At 28.9% G+C, this 24,539-nt stretch overlaps 2 protein-coding genes across 2 annotated transcripts; both read right to left on the reverse strand.

The window, feature by feature from the left end:
* Nucleotides 1-1,415: 1,415 nt before the first annotated feature.
* Nucleotides 1,416-6,552, reverse strand: LOC123291263 (the record flags this gene model as incomplete). The annotated part of the gene is made up of 4 exons (XM_044871613.1): nt 1,416-1,642; nt 1,764-1,969; nt 3,278-3,575; nt 6,436-6,552. Coding segments are annotated over 4 exons (747 nt in total), but the record flags the coding sequence as incomplete, so codon positions are not given.
* Nucleotides 6,553-18,858: 12,306 nt separating this feature from the next.
* On the reverse strand, nt 18,859-23,767 carry LOC123305594 (myrosinase 1-like). Its single transcript, XM_044887365.1, has 8 exons — nt 23,686-23,767; nt 23,299-23,426; nt 22,651-23,229; nt 21,372-21,466; nt 19,577-19,915; nt 19,385-19,522; nt 19,214-19,320; nt 18,859-19,153 (listed from the first exon to the last, which is right to left on the reverse strand). The coding sequence occupies exons 1-8, from the start codon at nt 23,727-23,729 to the stop codon at nt 19,051-19,053; spliced, it is 1,533 nt and encodes a 510-aa protein (XP_044743300.1). The 5' UTR covers nt 23,730-23,767; the 3' UTR covers nt 18,859-19,050.
* Between the last annotated feature and the right edge of the window lie 772 nt (nt 23,768-24,539).

Genomic DNA, 24,539 nt, shown 5'->3' on the forward strand with positions numbered 1-24,539 from the left:
TTTTTTCGTAGCATAAATATCAATTATACACATTTATAGAAACGCGCCTATTAAAGTAAATCTGTAAATGGAATAAACATTTCTTTGAGTGTTTTTTGACGAAGTTCCTTAACGCGGCTTGCCATTGTGAACAAACTGTCCAAATTCATCAAATTTATATGTCATATGCTTTCTGTTTGTAACTAGTTTTGAATGATAGTAGTACAAAAATGACGAAATTCGTATATTAGAAATATGTCTCCAAATTCATTACTATTCTATTAGCTGATAAACGAACATAAATTTATTTAGCTAAGCAAACAAAAACAGATTATATACATTAGAAAAAAGTAAATTTATTAACAAAAGTAAGTTAATAAAATTGTAGATAATATTTATTTAACGTAAATTTGTTTTCACACAGGTTTTATAAGGTACTTCATTCCTAACTGGGGCCCACGACCGCAATCTTTTATTTTTTAATATTTTAAACTTTTAACTAAAATATTAAAATTTTGAAACTTTTTTTAAAAAACTTTCACTTTTTCTGTATAAAAAAAACCAAAACAATTTTGAATGTCAAAACTATTACATAAGACTAGGTAATAGTAAGAAAGATCAAAACTTTAATTTGTATGAAATCCATACGCCAGAAAAATGATTTCTTTGAGATACGTGTTTATTACCTAATTAGTAAAAATCTATCATTCTTTAAAATGTGGTGAAAACTTTTAAAATTTGTTTCTAATGCAGTATATCTTAATACAAGCATCTCGTCTTGGTAAAGACAGAAATTTGTTAGTCTAGGATTTTAAAATTTATAGTTGAGGTCGAGATATATTCTCAAAAGATAAAAGAAATGTTTGAAGTTTCTGCAAATTATTGTACAAGATTCTGATGCTATACATAGTTTGGGTGTCCGGTGTTTATTAATGTGCCACTACAAATTGTCATGTGCCTTAATTACAATAAATTTACTAACATAGAGTCGTCAATTTCATGATAACCTTTTACGTTACTAAACAAAGCAAGATAAAATATACAATAAAACCGAAGCGCTTTTGATTGCTAATAAAGTTATATAATAACAAAGCGAAGAACAAAAAAACTTAGCAACAAAAACAAATGAAGTATGTATGTGCTAAACAAAAATGAACGATAAAATATTTTACGTTTTAAAAGCTACAGGGAAAGTGATTCTCTGGAAAACGAAAATTTTGGTCCTTAGCCATATGAGAATTTTCAATATTGCTACATTCGAATTTCCAAAACTCTATTGGCCTCGCCAGTATATTGGAAATTAGCTGCCAAACTTATTGATAGATTAATGGAGAAGTATCAACTGAAAAATTATTAATTAAAGAAATTTTTTTTATAATGAATATTTATTTAGAGAAAATAAATTAAATAAATTATTATGTACATTTTTTTTTTAATTACAATCATTCTTTTCCGAAAATTCCAGAATATTAAGTAGTTAAATTTCCCTATTGTAGTTAATGCTTCCATGGTTTCAAAATTTGTATTTAACAAGAAGTTAAGGCTTAACTTCAGTCACATGTGCTGAATATGCCAGGTTTTGTGCTTTATCTTCCATTGACCTTCCATAGTGTCCATGATCATCGTACGTGCTTGAATAAGTATGGTGAGGATGCGCTACCACCTAGCAAAAAAAAAAAAATAATTGTATTGTTCATGAGGTTAAAATAAAATAGTAAAATCTCTGATTAACAAATTTTATAAACGTTTAGAAATCCAGGATCATACTAAATATATTTTCTTACCTCATAACTTTGTGAGTGATGTTCTTGGGCGCTCAATATTTTCTTTAATGCAATTAATCCTGAGATAAGTAAAGCAATTTTTCCTAAAAGTAATGCTTTAAATGCTAATAAAGCCAATGCACCCAAAATTACTGGTATTAATATAGCAGCTTTCAGTTTTAACAGCAAAAGTATGGGTAGTAGCAGCTTCTTTTTCTTTTTGCGTCCTAAAAACAATTATTATATTTTGTTTTAAGCATTTTATTCTCGGAGTGCATATTTAAATCGATTTATGTTACTTTCAAATCGATTATTTGCATATTTAAGGTTATTCGATTCTTTTATTTAGTATTGGAAGATGACATATTTTTCTGCATACACGTTGTCGTGTTTATTTTCACTACTAGATGGCGGACTACCACTTAATAAAGTAAATAGAATAATTTAAAGGTTTTAGTGAAATTATTAATTTTCTAATTTTAATTGTCATGTAAAGTGATTATGTCCGTCAGGTGGTTGTGAAAATAAAGACGAAATCGTGCGTGCATACGACTGCAGAACCCGAAAGACGCAGATTTAAAAACCCGGAATCTTGTTTGACCGTTTTTTAAAGTGTATAATCATAAGGCAGAAGTTCTTTTGAAATTGAAAACGTCATATTAAATCTTGACTTGGAGTTCGTAAAATGTATGCCTGAGAAAATTTTTTCTATTAGATTTGTTTAAATTTGTTTTTATCAGAACGATGAAAGTGGATTTCGGGTATTTTTTGCTCGTATTTAGGACGGTACCTTATTTTATATTATAACACAGATGACAAACGACTGGGTGAATTTTATTTATTTTTACATTTTGAAATGAAACGAAATTTTTTGACTTGTTTATTGTTTGACGTCATATACTTTATTCGGCTCACGAGTTAAAAAAAAACCAAAATTAAGATTGTTTCTTTAAAAACAAACTTTACATGCTTGTTTAATAGCAATTAAAATGAAAATACGAATAATGTCTAAAAACGACTTTACTGGTGATGTGCCTGCTTTACTACACGAATTGTTGTAAATTTTGTCTTATTCCAAGAAAAGCCATATTCACACGGTCAAAAATTTTTAGGCTTAAAGATTATGAAATAAAGTTATCAAAAATAACTTATAGAAAGTGAATTCAATTTAAAATGCTCCCCTGGCTTTTGAGAGACCTTGTATATTTAACAAAATTTTCTATAATGTAAATATTCAACGTTTAATCATTTAAGTGCTCGCAAATTCCTGTATTTTAATTTCCTTCGATTATTTCATATCTATAATTTAACGTTACAAAAACTGAATTTAAATTTTTATTTAGGGAGGTACTCGAACAACCTTAAAAATAAATAAATAATTTCTATATATATAAAAAAAAAAAAAAAAAAAAACATAAGAAAAACCTTAATAATTTGTCTGTTTAATTAATTAGAATACACCCTGAAAACTTTCAAAATTATTTTATATGAAAGTAACTAGAGAATTTTAAAATTAACAATCAATTTAATTATACCTTCTTCAACAGACTGCTTCACATCATCGAGGGTGGTTTTTGGCACACGAAATTGTATTGTATATGTACCTAGGAAACGTGCTAGTCTATCTACCAGGAGATTATCTACAACATTTTCACGTTCACTTGTTGGTAGTTTATCGATTGATTCGAGTGGTGGCAACGACCGATGATATGATGCTGTTGTATCAGTGTTGGTGGTTGTTGGCGCCAAAGCATCCGATGAACGTAATAATTTTATACCTGATACAATTTCATAGTCTCCTGGTATGCTGTCGATAAATCGAACTGCTTTCTCCTATAACCAATTATCGAAAATAAATCAATATTCGATAATACTATCCATAATAATTTTCCTATCGTTATTATTTACTAAAATATTTTATTTTTTAATTTTCCAAACCAATACTCAATATATAGTTTACTCTTCGTCTCTCTCTCTCTTATATATAACATAGCGTTATATACAGTAACACATTGGCGCCGACTCCGTGATGCAAAATATTTTCATAATAAACCATATGCCCTCATACAGATTTTTTCTGAATATGTAGAACATTCATAAAACGATTCATACTTTCAATAATTTCATGACTGAATTGACTTTTTGGAAATTTTATTATTTTATTTATTGCGATTTCCGTAGTTGATGATATTTGAGTCTTTTGAACGCAATAAAATGTGTCAACAGCTAACATCAAAAAGGAAAAAATGTGACTAACCAACTGCAAATTCGTCATCTCGTGAGGATGGCCTAGATCTGTATTTATTTGATATTTTCTATTGAAATGTAGATAGCTTGTCCAATATAAAATGTAGGTCTCAAAAAATATATTGAACTGCTTAAAAAGTATTGTTGTAGCGTTATTCAGATAAAGTGAATTCTTTCGAACAATTTTTTACCTTCATTTTCCCTTCGTTTGGAAGTTTTCGTGAATGTTGATGTAAATGTAAATATAAGTATTCAAAAGGCGAATCTTGTGCCGCTGGCTTTAAATATTTAAAAACAAAATTTGAAAAAACATGTTTGGAATAGCATATTACGAAAAATTGGCAAATTATTATTGCATTGCTGAAGTGTAGTTATTACAATAACGGAGGTAGAATATCATTGTAGGCAGATAATAAAAGATATTTAAATGTAAGAAATATGTTTTTTTTATACGTGCAATTCGCAGCAGGTTATCTTTAATGGAGCCTCTTGTTTGAAATGTATTTTCATAAATATCTTTTTTCCCGGTGTTGTCTGGAGTAGTTCAAAACTTAAATTTCCATTTGCTTAAAAACCATAGGAGATAGATAGTTGAAAATTTCTATGCAGCTTCAAATAGCGAGTCAATTTGTTTTATTTTCGTACTAAATCCATCAGCTAATATAAGGATATCATCATGGGCGATTTTGCGGAAAACATTTTGTTTGTTTAAAATTTTCTTGCAAAATTTTCGAAACTTTCGATGGGCGGCGGGTGAATGGACACTATTTTATGTATTATAATCAACACTGTCTAAATAGGGTATTTCAACAATTAACTAAATTAACGTGTTTCATAAATGATATTTTAGGAGTATGCTTTTTAAGGAGTAAGCAATAATTATTCATTGCGAATTTGGTTTGATGGTGTTTACCATTAAAGCAGAAAAATCTGATCGGGACAATTTTGAATCTACAATGTTTGTGTGTAGGAAGGTCATGCCTTAAAATTTCAATAACCGATGGCAATATAATAATAAGTTTTTTTGATTATCCTAATTAGCATTTTCAGGAATAACGATTTCCCTATCTGAAAAATAAACATTGATTTGTGCTCCCACCATATTTATACTGAATTTTTGATAAATAAATAATAGTCTAAAAAACTAAAAACACAAAATAAATAATAATTTAAAAAACTAATAAACACGTTTTTGTAACTACCTGAACTAAAAGGTAGAAAATAATTTCTGTAAATTCAAAAAAATCCTTTAATCGTTAAAAATGTGGGGTGCTTTTAAAGATATTTTATAAATTTTTTTACTTTTACCAATATCTGTCTACAAAAAACATTTACAATAATTAAAATTTAGCACTCCATACCGCTTTTTTACGATAAAATGATTTTTTTGAGTTTATAGAAATTATTTGCTACTTTTTAGTTCAGCTAGTTACAAAAGTGTGTTTTTTAATTTTTAAAATCTATTATTTTTTACCTTTGAACTTTTGTTCTATCTCTAATGGTTTACAAGACTAACTTTTTTTGCCTGAGTACGATATAAAAATTTCATATTGATATCTCTTCTCGTTTTTGAGTTATCGTGTTTACTCACAGACGGACTGGCGGATAAACATCCGGAAATTGGCTAATTAAGACTTATTTTATGAACGCCTAAACCAAAATGTTGTTTGTAGCATCAATATTTTTAAGCAATACAAATTTGGGACTATACTTAGTATACCTTGATATATATTTCGTATATACAGGGTATAAAAAACAATTCAGCGTATCATCGTAAATTTTATTTTATTTTGAAGCTTAGAAATATAGTTATATATGCACAAGAAATCGTTCAAATGTCCTCTATCAATTTTGTGACCTGATACGTGCAATAATGATTAAAAAAAACCCAAATTAGTCCAACTTGTCAATTCAGATATTACAAAAAACTCTGAATGCAGTCGCGTTAAATGAGTAGTTTACATTTTTAAGATATTTTGTTCACCACAAATCTTCGATGTCTGATGTTCAAACTCAAGCATAAATTACTTTATAACGTTGAGTTGGTTTTTATTTTGAGTTCAAATTTTCATAGTCGATTCACAAAACTATTTAATTCAAAAAACAAATTCTATCATCATTCCATGAAATAAATAAAATTTTATTAATGGGTTATGTGAGATGAGAGACGAAAATTTTGAGTAATTTTTTTAAATGTTCTGTTAAATACTTGTTTAAAAATTTATTCGTGAGAATTAATATTATTTACTTAGAGTATGGTTGTCTTAGAGTATTTTTTTATCAATACCGATTTACATTGGTTCCTCTTTGAATATTTTGTGTTTTAGACACTAAAATGTAACATATCTATTCATAAATTATAAAATATTCTTAGACTAAATTTATATCTTTAGATTAAACTGCACCAAACACTTAAATAATACAAAAATTATAAAAATATATAAACCTTTAAACATAGCATAAAATCATGATCTGCACACTTATTTATTAAACCAAAAGTTAAATCCACAATATCTCCACTAAACAAATTTTTATTTGCCGTATTTTCTTGGGTATTTACAAATGAAATTAATAAAAAAATTAAATAAATTTTACACAAATGATCATGGAATACAGAACGTTTAAAATACTCCATGTTTTTTTTAAGCAATCAAAAGCACACAAATTTAGACAATTTTTTTATATTTTTTTGGTGAATGTTTTTCAACGATGACATTCAATAAAATGTTATCAATACGAATAGATCATTGCCGTTTTATTGACGTCTGATAATGATGGTTTCTAATGATGGTAGTATTATATGTTATTATTTTATTATATGGGGACATTTTTATTAACTTGATTATAAATGTAACTACTGTTTTGTTTTTGTTTTTTTTTTCTTCGCCTTATTCACTATTTCTATTCACACGTTAGCACGGTAATACCTCTTCGACACTGAATTAATTTTTATTTTATTTGTTGCGGAATAGTCCCCCTGATACTCTAGAGGGTATCAGGGGGACTGATACTTTAGAGGGTATGAAATACGAAAATAATTGTTTATTTTGAACTTATTCTTATAGTAATAATAAATTCCGGTAGCAGCTCTTAGAATGCTTGTAAGAATTTGTGATAATACCCGGTTGATATTAGTATTTCTTATACACCAATACAAAAATGGTCAATAATCTAAGGGAGGATAGGATACACCAAAAGAAGCATTTTGATATGTAAAATATGTGACCGGAAATGCTGCCTTTCATAAATACTTAACGCCCTTCTTACAAATATACTTGACAAGATTACGTCAAAATAGATTAAAAAATTTATCACTAAAAAAAATTATCATAAACAAAGTATAATACAATTTTTTATACTCTTTTGACGTGATCTTGTTAAGTAGGTAGTATATAAAAAAGCTCCGCAAAACCAAATAATTTTACATTGACGTAAATTGACGTATTTAAACATTTTTTGTAATTAACAGTTAACAATTCGAGATAGTTTTGTAAATTAACATTAGGAAAGATGCATGTTTTATTATTATTTTTTTTTTTTTCGAAATATTAATTTATTTTATTGTAATTTTATAATTGAAAATGGTTTTTCTAAACTATAAATTCAAACGGCAGTAACGTAACGGCAGTAACGTAAAAACTTCGCTCTCGTAACGCCATTGCATGGCGAAATGATAAAATATCATGAATAATGATAAATGCTTTGTCTCTCAGCTAGCTTTCACTATATTATAATGCAACTTTCCATAGAAACCGATTGATTCACAGCCTCAAGGGAGGTTAATATTATTTTTTAATAATTAGTAAAAAAAAACATGGCATTATTAATTTATTAAAATGTTTCTTGAATATACTTTAGAATCTAAATGTTAGTTAGGTATTATTCGTTTTTAAAGGTATTTAATATTAATTCAAAAATTTCAAACAATTATGGTGTAGTCTTGCCAGATTGAAAATTTATTATCGCTGGAAATTTATCTTAAAGATAATTATTCAAAAAGTTAGACAATAGAGAAGTTACATTATTTAATATGAGATACTCGTTTTTCACCATATTAGAATAATTTAAAAATGACGCAAAAAGACTATTTTCAGTGTTAGTGTAAATTATAAATAATAAAGTTAGATTTTCGAAAGTAGGATTTTTATATCGCAAATTTCCCCTTTGTTAAATTTTTTTTAAATAATAATATTTTGTAAAATGATTTCTAAGTTTTCGTAAAGGTCTAGCAGCTAAAACAACAATGTGTAAGTTTTATTCTTGAAAATAGCATAGGAGTTTTTACTTATACCTGTAGAAGAAGTGTTTGATCGTAGCATTTATCGAATAAGCAATGAACATATGCTATCGTGTAAGTAGACACTATTTTATTTTTTTATAAAGTGGTGAGTATAAGGTAATATCGAGTTCCATTATTATCAAGTAAGTTAAATCTTGATGGTTTTATTCATGTTATAATAATATCCAATTCACGTATTATTATTAAAAGTGTATAAAGGTGATCCGTAATGTTTTTGTGATCTCAAAGAGGGTATATTGTTATTGTTAAATTTTTATACCATGTATATATGAAATATACATAGTATATTAAGTTTCGTCCCAAGTTTGTAACGCTTAAAAATATTGATGCTACGAAAAAAATTTTGGTATAGGTGTTCATAGAATCACCTAATTAATCCATTTCCGGTTGTCCGTCCGTCCGTCCGTCTGTGGACCCGATAACTCAAAAACGAAAAAAGATATCGAGCTGAAATTTTTACAGCGTACTCAGGACGTAAAAAATAAGGTCAAGTACGTAAATGAGCATCATAGGTCAATTGGGTCTTGGGTCCGTAGGACCCATCTTGTAAACCGTTAGAGATAGAACAAAAGTTTAAATGTAAAAAATGTTTCTTATCAAAAATTAAACAACTTTTGTTTGAAACATTTTTTTGTAAACATCACTGTTTACCCACGAGGGCGTTAATTAGCTGCAAATTTTATAGTATGTATTAATATAGGAATATCAGTTGTGTGTGTGTCTATTTAAAAGTGAATATCTTTTGTTATTTACGTGACGTCAAAAAAACAAACGATTGCGCATCAACACTATGTATTATAGTACCTATGTATTAATATGGGATTATCAGTTATATATGTGTGACATGTATGTTTGTGTAATGTGATAGAGTAATCAACACTGTCTATACATGGTATTTCAACAATTAACTCAGTCAATTGTTTGTTTTCACTTGTTTATTATTTACCCTTGTCCCAATTGATCTTTTTTAAAATTATTTTTTGTGAGCAAATTTCCAGTTAAAAATTCCGAATAGTCATTTTCAGTTTTAGACATCATCGCATCAATTATTTGAGAATACTTGGAGCAAATTTTTTCGATAAAATCTACATCCAAACTGTAAAATTTTGAAACGTAATCAATTACTATGCAAATAATTTCAATTTTTGAATACAGAAGCAGAACATTAAAGTCGTTAATATTTAAGTGAATATAAGGCTTCTGGTCCTCAAATTATAAAAAATCGTTCCCCTATCAAAAAAAATTAAAGATACCCATACGCGGTATCAGATTGATTGCGAATTCGCATCCGTTATATTAGTGCAGTTGATTCAAATGCAATCGTAGGTCCAACATCATTCCTGTTTGACTGCATTCAATTGAATATGCCGACAAGAAATTAGAAATTCTAAAAAAGACGTAGCGCAGGAGCTGCGCCAGAGAGGCTACAGACACATCAATTATATTCTTGAAAAATAAAAAAATTGAATATTCCATTTTTAATTTTTAAAGAACTTTTAATTCGAAAACTATACGTCAAATAAGATCTTTTTGGAGGTTATCGAAGTTTATGCACACCCCATATATCATGTACAGACCTGTATGGATGAATGGTTACATATATTTTATCATCAAGTCACATATGATGAATGTTTATTAACATATGTATTAAAGTGTTACACATGTACCATGAATAATAATAGTTAACTTACTGATATGTTCTATGTTACGTTAATAAAGATTGGATAAACATGATACATAAATACTTAGGGCCGGGCAGAAAAAGTTACTTGCAAATAACCAAAGCCTGAAAAATTCTCTAGATATTAACATGGCCATAGTCTGTCACCTCATTGGCTTGGAATCGCCTTTTTGGAATTTAAATATATTTTGAGTCTAAATTTATACTGTCCTCGTAACATCATCCCTATTTTTACACTGTGGACAGGTTCTAGATACGATGGTCTTCGTCTTGTCTTCTACCTTCAACCATAGATTTTACTTTGCTTGCGAATATTGACAAAATATGCCTACTGTAAGTATTTGGTCTAGAATCTAGATTGTATTAAGTTTTAAAGAATTTTTAATAAATACCAATAAATTTTTAGAAAAAATGGTTTTATTGTTAAATCTTGAACTCAGTTTTTATAAACCAGCCATAGGAATAACCATTTACGGTCGCTACGAACCGTCTATAATCTATCCTATTACTGGCCTTGTGTGTAGGGGTACTATCCGTCTATTGTCCAACTGGATACTAGAAAACCCTTAACTGAAGCATTTTTGTTTGGCAGCCATTTCTGGACGTATCTGGGGTCATATTTGTAGAGTACTAGGTGAAAATAGAATTAAAAATATATATTAATATAATTTCAATACGTTTATAGTTCTGTAAGCCATGTGAATGAAATATACCATTTAATAGTTCAGTCCGATAAATGAAGTTCATAAAAGCCTTAGAAAATTGGCTACCGGCAGACAGTAAAACTAATGAAATGGCAGCCAGGACGGCCATCGTCTGACTGCCAAGTGTCCAGTCAATACTTTTTTTCTTGGTAGTACTGGGCATCCCTGGCTGAATACGCTTTGATAGTAAGTTCTAAAGGTAAAGGATATACAGAAAAAATTTAATTTCATAGGGACTCGAAGTCGGAATTCTTAATAATTTGATACGAAAACCTTGTTCAAAACTGATAGTATCTGAAATTTAATAGAAATTAGAAAACTAAAAAATTAGAAAAACTTTGGATCCAGAGACATCCAGTCTCTAGATTGTAAGTTACAATTAAAATTACCTACTAAAAAATGAGATGATAAGTAGTTTTATCGAAGGTGGAGTCCATATGGTATAAAGTAAACATTGCAATAATAAACACATAGACTGACTAACTATAAGTATATACAGATAGTATTTCAATAAAAACGGTTTTTAGGTTTTGTGTTACAATTATTTCTTTATATCATTGATTTTTTTATATTTTTCACATGCGTGTGCTACTAATTTTTGTAATGCATTTTATAAATAAATCAGTACTTTTAGTTTGTTTAAAGCATCTCACTCCTCTGTAATGTTTTTCTTTAGTATTGTACTAATCCTTTAACCTCCGTATTGGTGCATGGTTAATATATGTATGAGGTCATGATTTCCATTTAAAATCTGGCGATGAGTTTATAATGTGTTTTTAGCCCCCGAAATAAAAAAAAAGGGAAGTTGAACCTCTATGTGTGTGTATGTCTGTCTATGATTCGGTCTGTCTGTCTGTGGTATCGTAGAGCCTAGACGGATGAACCGATTTTAATTTTTTGGTTTCGTTTGAAAGGTAATTTAATGGAGAGTGTTCTTAGATGTTTCAAGTGCGAGTTAAGGGTTCCATTTCCAAAAAATTTGTCGGGGGTTTTTTTATTGTAAATTTTACTTATAGTTTAAATACAATATTTTTAGCCATATTAGTGTGTACGGAAGAACAACTATGAAAGATAAAAAAATAAAGTTTGATCATAAAATAGGCATGTAAAAATAACAATGTGAGATTTTAGATTCATCAGGAATATGTCAAAGAACGTTTTGATCGACACCATGAGAAATATCATGAAAGGGGGTTAAAACTGAAAAAAAAACTAGTTTGTAGATTTTTAAAAACTTTTGTGCACTTATTGAATATAAAAGCAAGAAAAATAAACTTACATTCCTTCGGTTAATCAATCGTACGATTCTATTACATATTATATCGACTATTTAAACCGAGAACCTGTCTGTATTAGTGGAGAACTAGCTAAATCCAATTTTTATTAAAAATTGTTAGTTCTTTTTTTTCTTATATATATGTATAGAGGTTCTGTTGCGTTCCATTCAGATTTTTTAAATGGAGCCTAAAAGAATTCAATATATTAAGAATTCAAGATAGTTTTTTTGTGCACAGCATTTAAAATTTAAATATTAATTTATATTCATGGCGAAAATTTTACCTAATTTTTTTATGAAATATTTAATCAGAATGATTCTTTTTTGAGATACAACGTCCTACATGAAACATGAAAGGATTTGCTTAGTATGGTCGAACAACGAGAATACAGTGTTTTTCAGAAGTCTTTAGCCACTCTTGAATAGACTTAGAAAAATCTTGCTATTTAAGTAAGAAGATCTAGAAGGTTAGGTTATATTGGCTGTCCACGAAGGACACACTTAGGCTATAGAGCCCATTGTGATACCTAGATCTAGAAGCTTTAGAGAAAATTAGTTAATATCAAAAGAGGCATTATTTTAATCGTTATTAACTTCAAATATTAAAGCTTAGCTCAAATTTTTGGCTTCAAAATAGCATTTAAAATTCCTATCTCATGACTACATAGAGTTCAAAATACCCACGCATTTTCGTATATAGAAAAATTTTTACATTCAATTTCTAATTGTATTTCAAAAAATATATTTACTTTTCAATCAAAAATTATATTTACTTATAAAGCGATCTTCTATTTCGTATCAGCTATGTGAGCAAGTTAAACTCAAACGATTGTAAGTCAGCTTGCAATTCAAAGTGCCAAGGAGATGGCCCCTTTTGAAACAAATTAATGTATTTTAAAAGAAAGATATTGATATAGGATAGCTAAAGAGTACTGGAACATATTGTATAACAAACTGTACACCCTTTATTTTGTGGAAGCCAAAAATTAAACTGTAGGTATCCCTTTCCACTAATATTGATTAATTTGTTTGAAATTAGTGACATGTTGCAATCACATTAAATTTATCCCTTGTTGGGTAAATGGGTTGTCGTTTGCATTTAAATTTTAATCATATTTTTCATTGAGCATTTGGAATTTTTTACTTTTCCTAAAATTGAATCATTATTATTTCTAATATGATATGGAACGATATTTTTCCTTGAATCATAACTACAAGGGTATTTTGAACCACCTTTGTATTGCATATGGAAATGTATAAAATGAGTTGTAATTTGAACTTACCGAACAAAAAAAAAAAAAAAAAAAAAAAAAACTAGTGGCAAAAAAATATGTTCTTAACACGATAGCAAACATATATTTTCTTGGTTCAAGAAAAACAACAACTTACTTATTTTCCAATTCCCTTAAGTTTACTCCACAGATGCATATCTTCGAATTACTAAAATAAAAATAGCAATAAGATTTGGGGCCACGTAATATGAAATTGGACGCCACTACTGAAGTGAATCCATTCCAAGATTCCATTTGCTTAATAATATTTTATTCTCGTATCCTGAGTTTATAGATTAAAAGACCAGTAATATTTTATTTATTTATTTATTTTTCAGAAGTATACATATACTATAGTAGTATAAACGTATCATATATATTAGAGATGATATAAAAAGGATAACAGGCTAAGAGATAAAATTTTTGTCCCTGGAAAGAATTTCATCTATTCTTTCCGTTATAAATAATAATCAAAACAATCACAAAGAATGCATAATTAATGTTGCAAGAAGGAGATGCAAAATTTCCAGGATATATTGATGAAAACCATCACAAATGAAGGTATTCGCGTTTTTAAAGAATAAGCGCACTGATAATCTTTATTCCGTGTGACCCAAGACGGAATGAAAAATTTTCAAATATACCCAAGTAGAGGGTAAAAAATAACAGAGCATGACGTGTACATTACAAAACTGTAACCCCTATGCACGGCGATATGGGAGAGGGGTGAAATTGATTATTTTGCCCAGCAAAGTGGGTAGTTCACAGCCAGCAAATAATATCTCCTTCGTTTTTTGTAAAAAAATCTTTGAATTTTCTCTTTATTCAGATCGAAATAACACCGTGTTTATGTTCTATGTCAAAATAACTTTTCTGAATTCAATATTGTCTACAATCCATTTTCATATACCTAGAAAAATAATTTCATGATGGAGATGCATTCAAGTATAATTTTATTTGAATAAATTAAATTACCTTATATTATTCATTAATCGAATTAAACGTAAACGTATGAATGCATTTTATAAAATTATAAAACATATTTTTTCCAAAAACTTCACATTATAGTAAGTTAGAAACTATTCATTAAAATCACCTCGTTAAATTATTTTATAATGGGAATAGAAGCATAAAATATAATTAAAGCTCATGCAATACTTTCTCATGCTACAGCTTTTAATTGTAAGTTGATCATTATGTAGGTACTAGAGTTAACATATAGAGCTAACATGATTTAACAAGCATCGAGAGACGTACCTAATGATAGTTGGAATCCTGATTTTCCAAAAATTAGATTTTCGTTCGAGAAGGTGGCAGTAAATACTCGAGATAAGAAAGTAATTTGTATAAAACCTTAAGACTCCTATTTTTTTCACTACTAATTGTTCTTGAAAACATTCGACAGACAGTGGTAATGAAAAATTTTATTAAAATGCTGGCTAGCTTACGGTATTCTAACAAAATCTGTATTTTTCGTCAATTATATTCTCTAATACCTGTTGTGCATAAAGTGGGGACTCATTTTTCTAGCCGGTATAGTACCTACTTATTGAGTCAGTAACCATAAGTGTAAAATTTTGACCGAGTTGAACAATGTAATAACAAGACTGAACCTTGAATATTTTGTGATACTCAATTGGTGAAAAATAATAGAGGCATCAAATCCATGACAAATACTTTGGAAAGTTTCGAAAAAATTAATAATTTGAGATATTATAAAGAAGAAAAGTTTCTTCGATATTTGATCCGACACACGGGTAAATAACTATTGATTAAAATGTGCAGCCAGTCAGAACCGTTCCACAACTTGAAGAAAAGGGAGGGGGTATTGAAAATAGTAAGAAACTACGAGAGTGAGACTCAAGAGCTTCATCGTCCGGTTTATTTAAAATTTTAATTTTCAATTGTTTACATGTAAATTTTATAGTAAATGTCAAATTGAACTCTGAAGGAGAAATTTTAAACATTCAATTCATTTGTTAATCAAAGTCGAAAGAGATTTTGGAAATAATATTTAAACAATATTTTTAGGAAATACACCCTATATCGTGTTTCCAAACTTTCCCAAGGAACTCCAAATTATTGAAATTAGTTTTATTGAAATATTTTAAACCAATATTAATCTCATAAAGTATATTTTAAAATTATCTTGAGAATTACACTTTTTTAACTGCGAGCTTAAGCTGCGTTATTAGTTTGCTAAGAAAACTTTCAAATTATCAGAATGCAGAAGTTCTTATGAAAAATTTATGAGTCACTATTAAGGCTAAATGCATTTTACAAATTAAATCTGTTCTACTTTTTGTTAAATGACCTACTTTAGAATATAGAAAAAAAAAGATTTTTTCAAACCATAGCCATCTTAATAAATATAAAAAAAAAATTATATAATTTGTGTACCTTATGTCACAGTTGAAAGAATGTTGAGGTCAGTAATATTATTACCTATTCGCTCCGAGCGTGAATTTCGTTTCCATGACAACGATACACTACTTTAATTATAGAATTAATGGATGCATATATAATTGTGTGGATTGCATTGAAAACTTACATTTAAAATTTAATATTCTTGTTTCACAAATTTAAATAAATAATTACGATAATTAACATTTGAAAAATAATATTTGTACAATTTGATTTCTTATTTTCACAATTTTTAATGCATTAAGTTTAATTAATTAGTGTTTTTCAATCATTTTAATTTGACAGTTTCTATATCATTAACATGTAAATAATTGCAAATTAGTCATAACAGCCCACTTTATCTCCAAAATTTTTCACTTAAAGCGCTGGCATCGATTTTATTATCCCCACCATGACTACGCACACAACGAATACATGCAAGATTCAATTCAAGTGCATTATCACGAGAGCAACGAACGCAATCAAAAATTGTAAAAGAACCACAGAACATCCATGTACAGCATATTTCACACCACTATTCGTAAAACTCGTTCTAAAACTATGAACAGTAGTTATTAAAAAAAAATTTTTTTTTGTCATAAAGCACACACGTCTATTAAATCGTAATAATGGAGTAATACATGTTTTGTAACGCCTCAATACAAAGTCGATAAGTCTTATTCTCATCGTATTTGTTTGATGATTATTCTCGAATTTGTTTGATGATTATTTATGAAGTTCCGATTGCTTAGGCAATTTTTCTCCGAATTTCCTCCGAAGGAAATGGAGATGTTTTGTATTTTCCTGATTATAGAATTTCAGAAAAATTATATTTATATCTATACGTATAACATGTTTTGTCCTGAATGACTGACGGATCATTGCACAGCCTAAACCGCTGATCGCTGAGACCTGCAACTTGGAGGGTGTGTTCGTTATATGACTTATTTGCCTTTTTTTATTTTACATGTAAGTATATTCTTTATTTTTCCAATTAAATTTTGTAAAGGCTAGGCAACGAAGATCCACCAAACTCGGTTATAAAACAGAATATGTATCGCAATCGCGTATGATATTTTAAAAAATATATTCTGTTTAAAAGAAACAATTCTCTTTGAATTAGTGTAACAAAACTATCATTGAGATTTGTTGTTAACATTATGATACTCCAAAAAATGTTTTACTTTTATAATGCCATGGCTCACGTCAAGGGTAAGTGCTGAAAGTCCCTCTGTCCTGGAAATTCTAAAATTTTCTTACAAATATACTATCATGTCTTGGAGAGTTATAAATCGGCAAAATGCTGTTTTCTGTTTCGTAAAACCTTTTCCCTCCAACGAACCAATTGTCTTAGTGCGAACCCGAACTTCGTTCAGGTCTTCAATTTTATTTTGAAGACTTTCCTACTATAAGGCAATAGTTTCATGCATAGAGGTAACAACAAACAATTGCTCATTATATTATTATTATAGACATAACCATCAATGTCTGCCTATATAATGTGAGTCTTGTCAAACTGGTTTTATCATTTATACCATATTCTAATAATAATCATTTGTAATCAAGAAAACAGAAATAGAATCCCTTAAAATTAAATAAAAAATTTATAGCTTAGTTCCAACACTTCTGATTCTATTTTTGAATATATCAAAGTTTTTGCATTGCAAGACTGTGTATAAGTAAACTCTTTTTATGTATAATTAAGCTGTATCCAATTTTTGTTACGAAAATCCCTATAACAGACAGAGAGGCAGCGTATGGAGGCTCACTAAAGTAATTTATATACAATGGATTAAAATCATCATTTGTGAAACGGGTGTTCAAATTCGCAATATCTGACGAGATTTGTTTATGACTTTACATTTAACAGTTTTCCATTTTATCAATTTGGAGTCGGTTATTGGAACTTTATCCCAGTTGTGAGTCTAATTGCCCGCCTTGCGGATTCATATACTTTTGTAAGCATAACTATTGTTAAATCTAACAGATTTAACTAACTTTGCACGGAGAGTTTTGTTTTTCGTACTTAAAACATGGTCCGCAATGCAAGATTTTTCGATACGATAGTTCTTGACATCGATTGTATGTTCCTTTTCACGAATCATCATTTGTATATCCGAGATAAAATTTATCACAATTGGAACAAGAAATATCTTAGTTACCCGATTTCTGTGAATCCAATATTGGATCCTGGGTTTGATCCAGAACGTGTTGCAGCTTCTGGCATCTAAAACCAACTTTAATCTCACGCTTGTTCAAAATTCTATCAATCCTGCTATTACTATTTTGGTTTAATATAACACCAGCCCTTTTCAGAAACTTTCTCACAGGAGGTGGTTATATCCCTGATTCCTTTACGCCATTGTCATTTTCGATGGATAAAATCTGCAAGATCAATTGAGTAACCATTGAAAATTTAACGGTTGAGCAACCATTAACATTTTTAATGTATTTTAAATCCTTAAGATAACAGGATTTGGAAAATGGAATATTTTTTCCCTATTAATTAGAGAATGTACAGCTGCAAATTTTTGACACTTGTGACAAGAAGAATCTGATTTGATGTATTTATCAGTATGAATTAACTTTCTTTAAATATCAAAACCGAATTTGTTTTTATAACGGTAAATTAAAAAATTTAAAAGCTTATAACACTCTCAATCAAATTAATTTTCAAACAAAGTACCAAAAAAAATTAAAATCGGTTCATCCAATTAGGAGCTATGATGCCTCAGAAAGACACTCAGATATACAGATACGCAGACACGATGGACCTATAATTTAAAAAAGATACTGGGATAAAAAGAAGATTGACTAATGCCTGCCGACTGAATAGTTTAAGAGAAATAAATAAGAAATAATTTTCAAAATACTTTAGTATCAAAAATTAAGAAAGCTAAATTGTTTTCTCTTTACTGCCACAATAACCAAAGAAAATTAAAAAATCTCTGAACGAGTTTGCATCCTCCATTTACAATACTATTGTAATGTCAACCATAAACTAGTCGTTAAGGTCAGTAGTTCATTTATTATAAATAATTTATATCTAAAACATCATTTGGATTATTAAATTTTTATAAAATTAAGTTTCTTTTAACCCACTACTAAAATACATTTTGTGTAAGTACCTTATTTAGAACAAAAAATGTTAATATAAAAGCCAAAGTCAAGGTGTTGAATACTTCTTGCATGGCTGAACCATATGGGGAACTAATTCTAAAAATTAACGTCACATTTACACTTGCTAATAAAGGTTGTATAATAGAAGCTTCTAAATTTCAATTTCATTCAACATTTTAATCAAGTAACAATAAGTAAAAATAAATTATTCGTTATCCCGTTAGAATTTTCTTCATTCCACTTTTCTTTACAAGAGCCAAGGATATTTGCTTAGGTCCGCAAATAATTTAACAACCATCAAAGTTTTTACTTAGCATCCAAAATTTCTTTTACAAAATATGCAGTTGCTTTTGGTTTTGTAGATCGTTTTTCGTCACTAAAATTCGTATGAAACAATCCAAATCGATGCCTGTAAATATCAACAAAATAAATCGTATTGCACAATAATTTTTGTAAAATTTTAATTTACGTGTATCCACTCTCCCATTCAAAGTTATCCATTAATCCCCACATTCCATATGCATGAATGTTACATCCTTCGTTAACCACTGCATCGTATATTGCATTTAAATGACCCTAAAATAATTTGACCATAATTATGAACTTTTTCCCCGACAATATTGTTTTTAGTATTAATCACCTTAAAGTATTCAATACATCCATCATTGTACAGAGTATCATGAAGGGTTCCACAGCCATTTTCCAGTATGAATACTTTTGGATTATTGTAGGCGTGTTTAATATACAGCAAAATGTTCTTTAAGCCTTCCGGAGAGTCCTTTAAACAAATTAAACCTTAGAATAATAATTGAAACTAAACAAAATCTTTTACCATTATTCGACTTATTTCCGTAGGTTTCCAAGTCGGATCTCGAGAAGCAACGTAATAATTCATGTCGTCAAAAAATGATGGTACTTTTACTTTGAATTCTAGTTGTGGTTCCAAATTTGTTTTTTCTTCGACTGGATTTTTATATATTCTAACTCGAGTATAATAACTAAGACCAAAAAAATCTGAGGTATTTCGTATATATTTGACTTCGTCCTTCGTTAGCAATTCTAAACGTGATACATGAAATCCTTGTTGTTTACTTTTTTTGGCTACGGTTTCTTTTACAATTTCTGGATAATCACCACCTTCCGAAAATATCGGATCACTGTATATTCCATACTAAAACATTGATTTTATGAAGCATATTCTTTTTCTGTAGGTACGTTTAAACTTTGAATATGATAAATATCAATAATAGATTAACATATTAATAAATAACTATTTTTAAAGAAATTATGTGCATTATTTAGGAAAACTTAATTAGAAAGGCAAAATTTGAATACAAAGAGAATGAAACACAACACACTTAGAACCGAAAACTAAATCTCTTATCAACTATGATATTGTGGGTAATTTTCTTTATCTTCCACTTTCAATCAAACTGTTCCTAACCACGATATATCGAAAACAGACAAATATCGCTGATTTCCAATAAAAAATATCTGCCAACTTTGCCAAGTTGAAGCTTTTAAGATGTAGAATAGAGCTACAATTTTCCACAATATTTTGCAATTTTCCCAAGCTATGTTTTTTGGAAAAATCTAAATATATATACAATTATTCGCGTTTGTGTAATTTTTGCAATTTTTCTCAAAAACTTCACTGTATGTGATATAGATATACATGTATTTGCTTAGCCCTTTCCAGTGGGGTAAAGTAAAAAAAAACGGAAAAATTAAAAAGACGAATCGATCTATAGGAAAATTACGCTTAACAACTGTGGAAAGTTTTTTTTTTGAGTAAATTGCAGTAATCTGCGAAAGAATGTCAAACATTATACAGGGCATTCATAAAGTATGGAAACAGTCGAAGAGCTCGAGAAAGGCATTTTGTTTAAAAAATGTTATCATGCAGTTGTTGATTTAACGTTGTTTTATTTTTTTTTTGAACTAAAATTAGGTACCGCTAAATTGCAGGAAGTATTTTTTCCATTTATAATGTTAACTAAGGCCAATCAATCGAATTTTTGAATATAATTAGCTTTTTGACAAAGAAAATCTTGTGTCTTTTTAATATTTGAAAACTGACTCATACGTCAGCCCAGAGGATTAACGAGAGAGAGGGAGTTTATTTCATTAGGTAAATTATTTTAAATATTGTGTCAATATTTTTTCCCTTTTACAAAACAAAGTGCCTTTCTGGAGTCCTTCGGTTGTTCTCATACTTTTCGAATGCCATGTATAAAAATTTAGACTTTTCCAAAAATATTTAACTCGCATAAATCAACATATATTGATCGAAAAGTACATATTGATTTAAATTTAAAGCTATTAAAGAAAATTTATCGCTATTTAATTTCGGACTGGTAAATTTTTTTTCTAAAATGCATTGTTTTAGGATAAATTGTAAAATACTTCAGATAAACGCAGGAAACTGAAGATTTTTTAGAAGATGTTACAAGCCAATAGCTACTGCTTGGCTTGCGTAATGTTTCTGCTTTTTTATTTTAGTAATTTACTCCTATTTTGAAACTTGCAATAGTACTACAGTTTTAGCAGACAACATATATTTTTATCGGGTGTAGTAATCTATATCAAACCTACTAATTAATTTTCCTTGAAATATTATTATTTACCATCATTTTCCGGAATGTTTTTATAAATTCCAAATCTTCAGTAGAATTCGTGGTCGGGTCATACCAATCCAGTTTCGTAATTATACCCATGATACCTTAAACCAATTTTTAAGTTAGGTTACTTATAAACAGAAATGATTTCGGGAATTCTGAAATCTGGGAAAAATTATTCCAAAAATATATCAGTGAACTAGTAGACTATAGCCCCATGCTAAAATTTTTCGGGTAAAATGACCCACCAGGAATCATGTGGAAAAAGATGCTCTTACATGTTAAAGCACCACGGCGTCAGTTTTGACGTGAGTATATGTGAGAATGTGAAGGTGACTCACTCCTGCACCAGTAAATATGTACAGCATTGCTAACAGGATACTTACTCGTTATAAGTATTCGAAGCTAATTACTTAAATTCCGTAGATAAATAAATCATGTAGGGTTTCGCAAATGGCCCGGAGATCAAAATTTTTTTCTTATTTCATAGTATTTAATTTTCCTAGAAATATTATTATTTACCACTTAGTATCCCGCAACGCCTTATTATTTGCTGGCGCAAGAATGAGACAATGAATGTGACATTCATATTCTCCCCCGTACTCACCTGCAACGTACAAAACATACGCCGGGCCGTGGTGCTTAAACTTACTTAAACATATAGGAGCATATTTTTATACCATGTATATATTAAATATATCTCGTTTATTTTTTATGTATATATGAAATATACTAAGTTTTGTCCAAAGTTTTAAACGAATAAAAATATTGATGCTGCTAACAAAACTTTGAGATACGGGTTTATAAAATCATCTAATTAGTCAATCTTTGTCTGCCCATCCGTCTGTCGACACGATAACCCAAAAATGAAGAGAGATATCAAGCTGAAATATTAATAGCGTGTTCAGAACGTAAAAAGCCAAATCGATTTCGTAAATGAGCAACACAGGTGAAGGTCTCGGATCCGTAGGCCCCATTTTGTAAACCGTTAGAGATAGAACAAAAGTGTAAATATAAAAAATTATCTTTATAAACAAATAAATAACTTTTGTTTGAAACATTTTTTCATAAACATCTCTAGTACCTACTGTTTATATTTTAAATTTATAGGTTATATTTGTTTGTTCATCACTTCATCCAAAATTCTGAAAATTTTAGCATGAGCTTGTAGTCTACAGAAGAGAGAATAAACTACCCTTTTCTCTTGTTCTTTCGTTCTTTTTTCAGAATTTTTTTCCCAAGGATTTGTAACGCCGTAACCGATACAATATTTCATCTCTATCTTTACCTTTATTTTTTAAATTATATTTATTTTTGTATAAATGATAAACTCTGGCATGAGCTAGGAGCATATTTCTTATACATAAATATACGGCAACACCCGATTCATCAATTACAGGTGGAAATAAATCAGATCCATAGTGTAATGTGCATGTATTATCAGATTGATTAATCGTAACCCAAATATCTACTTTATGAGCAAAATTATCGAATACAATGCGAGCAAAATGCACAAAATATTTAATTATCTTCGCATTTGTCCAACCTCCAAGATCACTAACACTTTTGGGCATATCATAATGAAACAGTTCTAATATTGGTGTAATATTATTCGCTTTTAATTGATCAATTAAGTTATGGTAGTATTTTAACGCCTCCTGGCTCACGCCATCGTGTAAAATAGGTGAGGGTAACAGGCGTGCCCATGAAATAGAAAATCGATAAAATTTTACTCCCAGAAATTTTAACATGTTGATATCTCGTTCGAGATTATGATACGAATCACAAGCGACATGAGCATTTGAATGATCTGGGATTCTCTCTGGATAATCGATGGTATAACGTCCCCACATAGTTTCACCTGTACCTGAAAGAAGAACAAATTTGTTTCACTAAACATAAATGAAATGACTTTAATAAAAAATAAACTAGTTACCCGATTCATTCCATGCTCCTTCAATTTGAAATGCCGATGAAGATACACCAAACTTAAAATTATATTTTTGTGTAAGTTCTTGAATTATGGCTTTCGTTTCCGGGTACCTTTCAGCGTTAGAAGCTTCCCTAAAATATTGTAAAATAAATTAAAAATAGCTCCTAATAAATATTATACATTTTTTTCAAAACTCCTTAAAAAGGTTTAATTTTTTTAAGATTTAAGTTATACTAATCCGACAACAAAAACATTAAAAAACAAAAAAAACATTACTGAACGTTTCTATTAACTTTCGTTTTTTCAGATCGCTTATTTTTCTTTGAATAATAGTTCCTATTTTGAATTATCGTAATTTTAATTAAAAAGAATGAATGAAAATGTAATTACGTTAATATCCAGAATAAAATTAAATTTTGTATTGGAAATTTCATTTTATGGAAACAAATCTTCTGTTTGCGAATAAAAAACAAAACTGGTGACTAAAATATTTTTGTAGAAAAACATTTAGGTATACTAAACCTTATCTTTTTAAATTATTTATGATAGGAAAGTTTAAAATTGATGCTGGTTTTATTGCACGTTTTACGTAATGAATATACGTGTCTGTTTTTGAGTAAACAGTTTTAGACACGGTTTCGACAAGGCCCCATCATATTTACATTCTTTCTGAATTGACTATCAAATACTGCTTGTGGTTTTAACGAATAGTGAAAAAATATAATTATTTTTATTTTCTAAGCTTCATTATAAATAAAAAGTATATTTGGAAAAATATTTAAAATAAACTGTTTGTTAAAAATTGCTCATCAAGGAAAGGAAGAAATGAAATTAAATTTTTCAACAAAATCATTCATTCGTTACCAAAAACTGCTACATGTGAATAAAGCAAATGAAGCAGAAGAAATTCTTATTACACGTCAGAGTATTCATGAGATCTGGTGAAATGTGTTTGAGATATTTATAAAATTGTCTCGCAATAAATGTCCTTCTTTAGGGGCTAAAATTGAGCAACAAAGCTTCTAAAACTATGTGTTTATTAAAAAAAAAATTGCAGAAAAAAGTTGTACCCAACGTGATTCCGCACAATTTTATACGTATATCATAAAAATTGGTGATACAGCCGTCTCAAATTGATCCCATCTTCTTGGATTTGTACTGAATCAGTTAGATTTTCGAAAAACAATTTTTAGCATAATTTTTCAAAATTTCTACAGATGAACCATAAATCAGAAATGATGCGT

This window comes from Chrysoperla carnea, chromosome 1 (assembly GCF_905475395.1).
Source record: "Chrysoperla carnea chromosome 1, inChrCarn1.1, whole genome shotgun sequence".
Lineage (NCBI taxonomy): Eukaryota > Metazoa > Arthropoda > Insecta > Neuroptera > Chrysopidae > Chrysoperla > Chrysoperla carnea.

Excerpts from the sequence above, each read along its gene's own strand:
- LOC123305594 (XM_044887365.1), bottom strand. The coding sequence starts at position 23,729 with ATGAAATTTCCAATACAAAATTTAATTTTATTCTGGATATTAAC. Across the intron at positions 23,230-23,298 it reads AGGAGCATGGAATGAATCGG|GTACAGGTGAAACTATGTGG; the intron begins GTAACTAGTTTA and ends TTCTTCTTTCAG. Across the intron at positions 19,321-19,384 it reads GATGTATTGAATACTTTAAG|GGTCATTTAAATGCAATATA; the intron begins GTGATTAATACT and ends AAATTATTTTAG.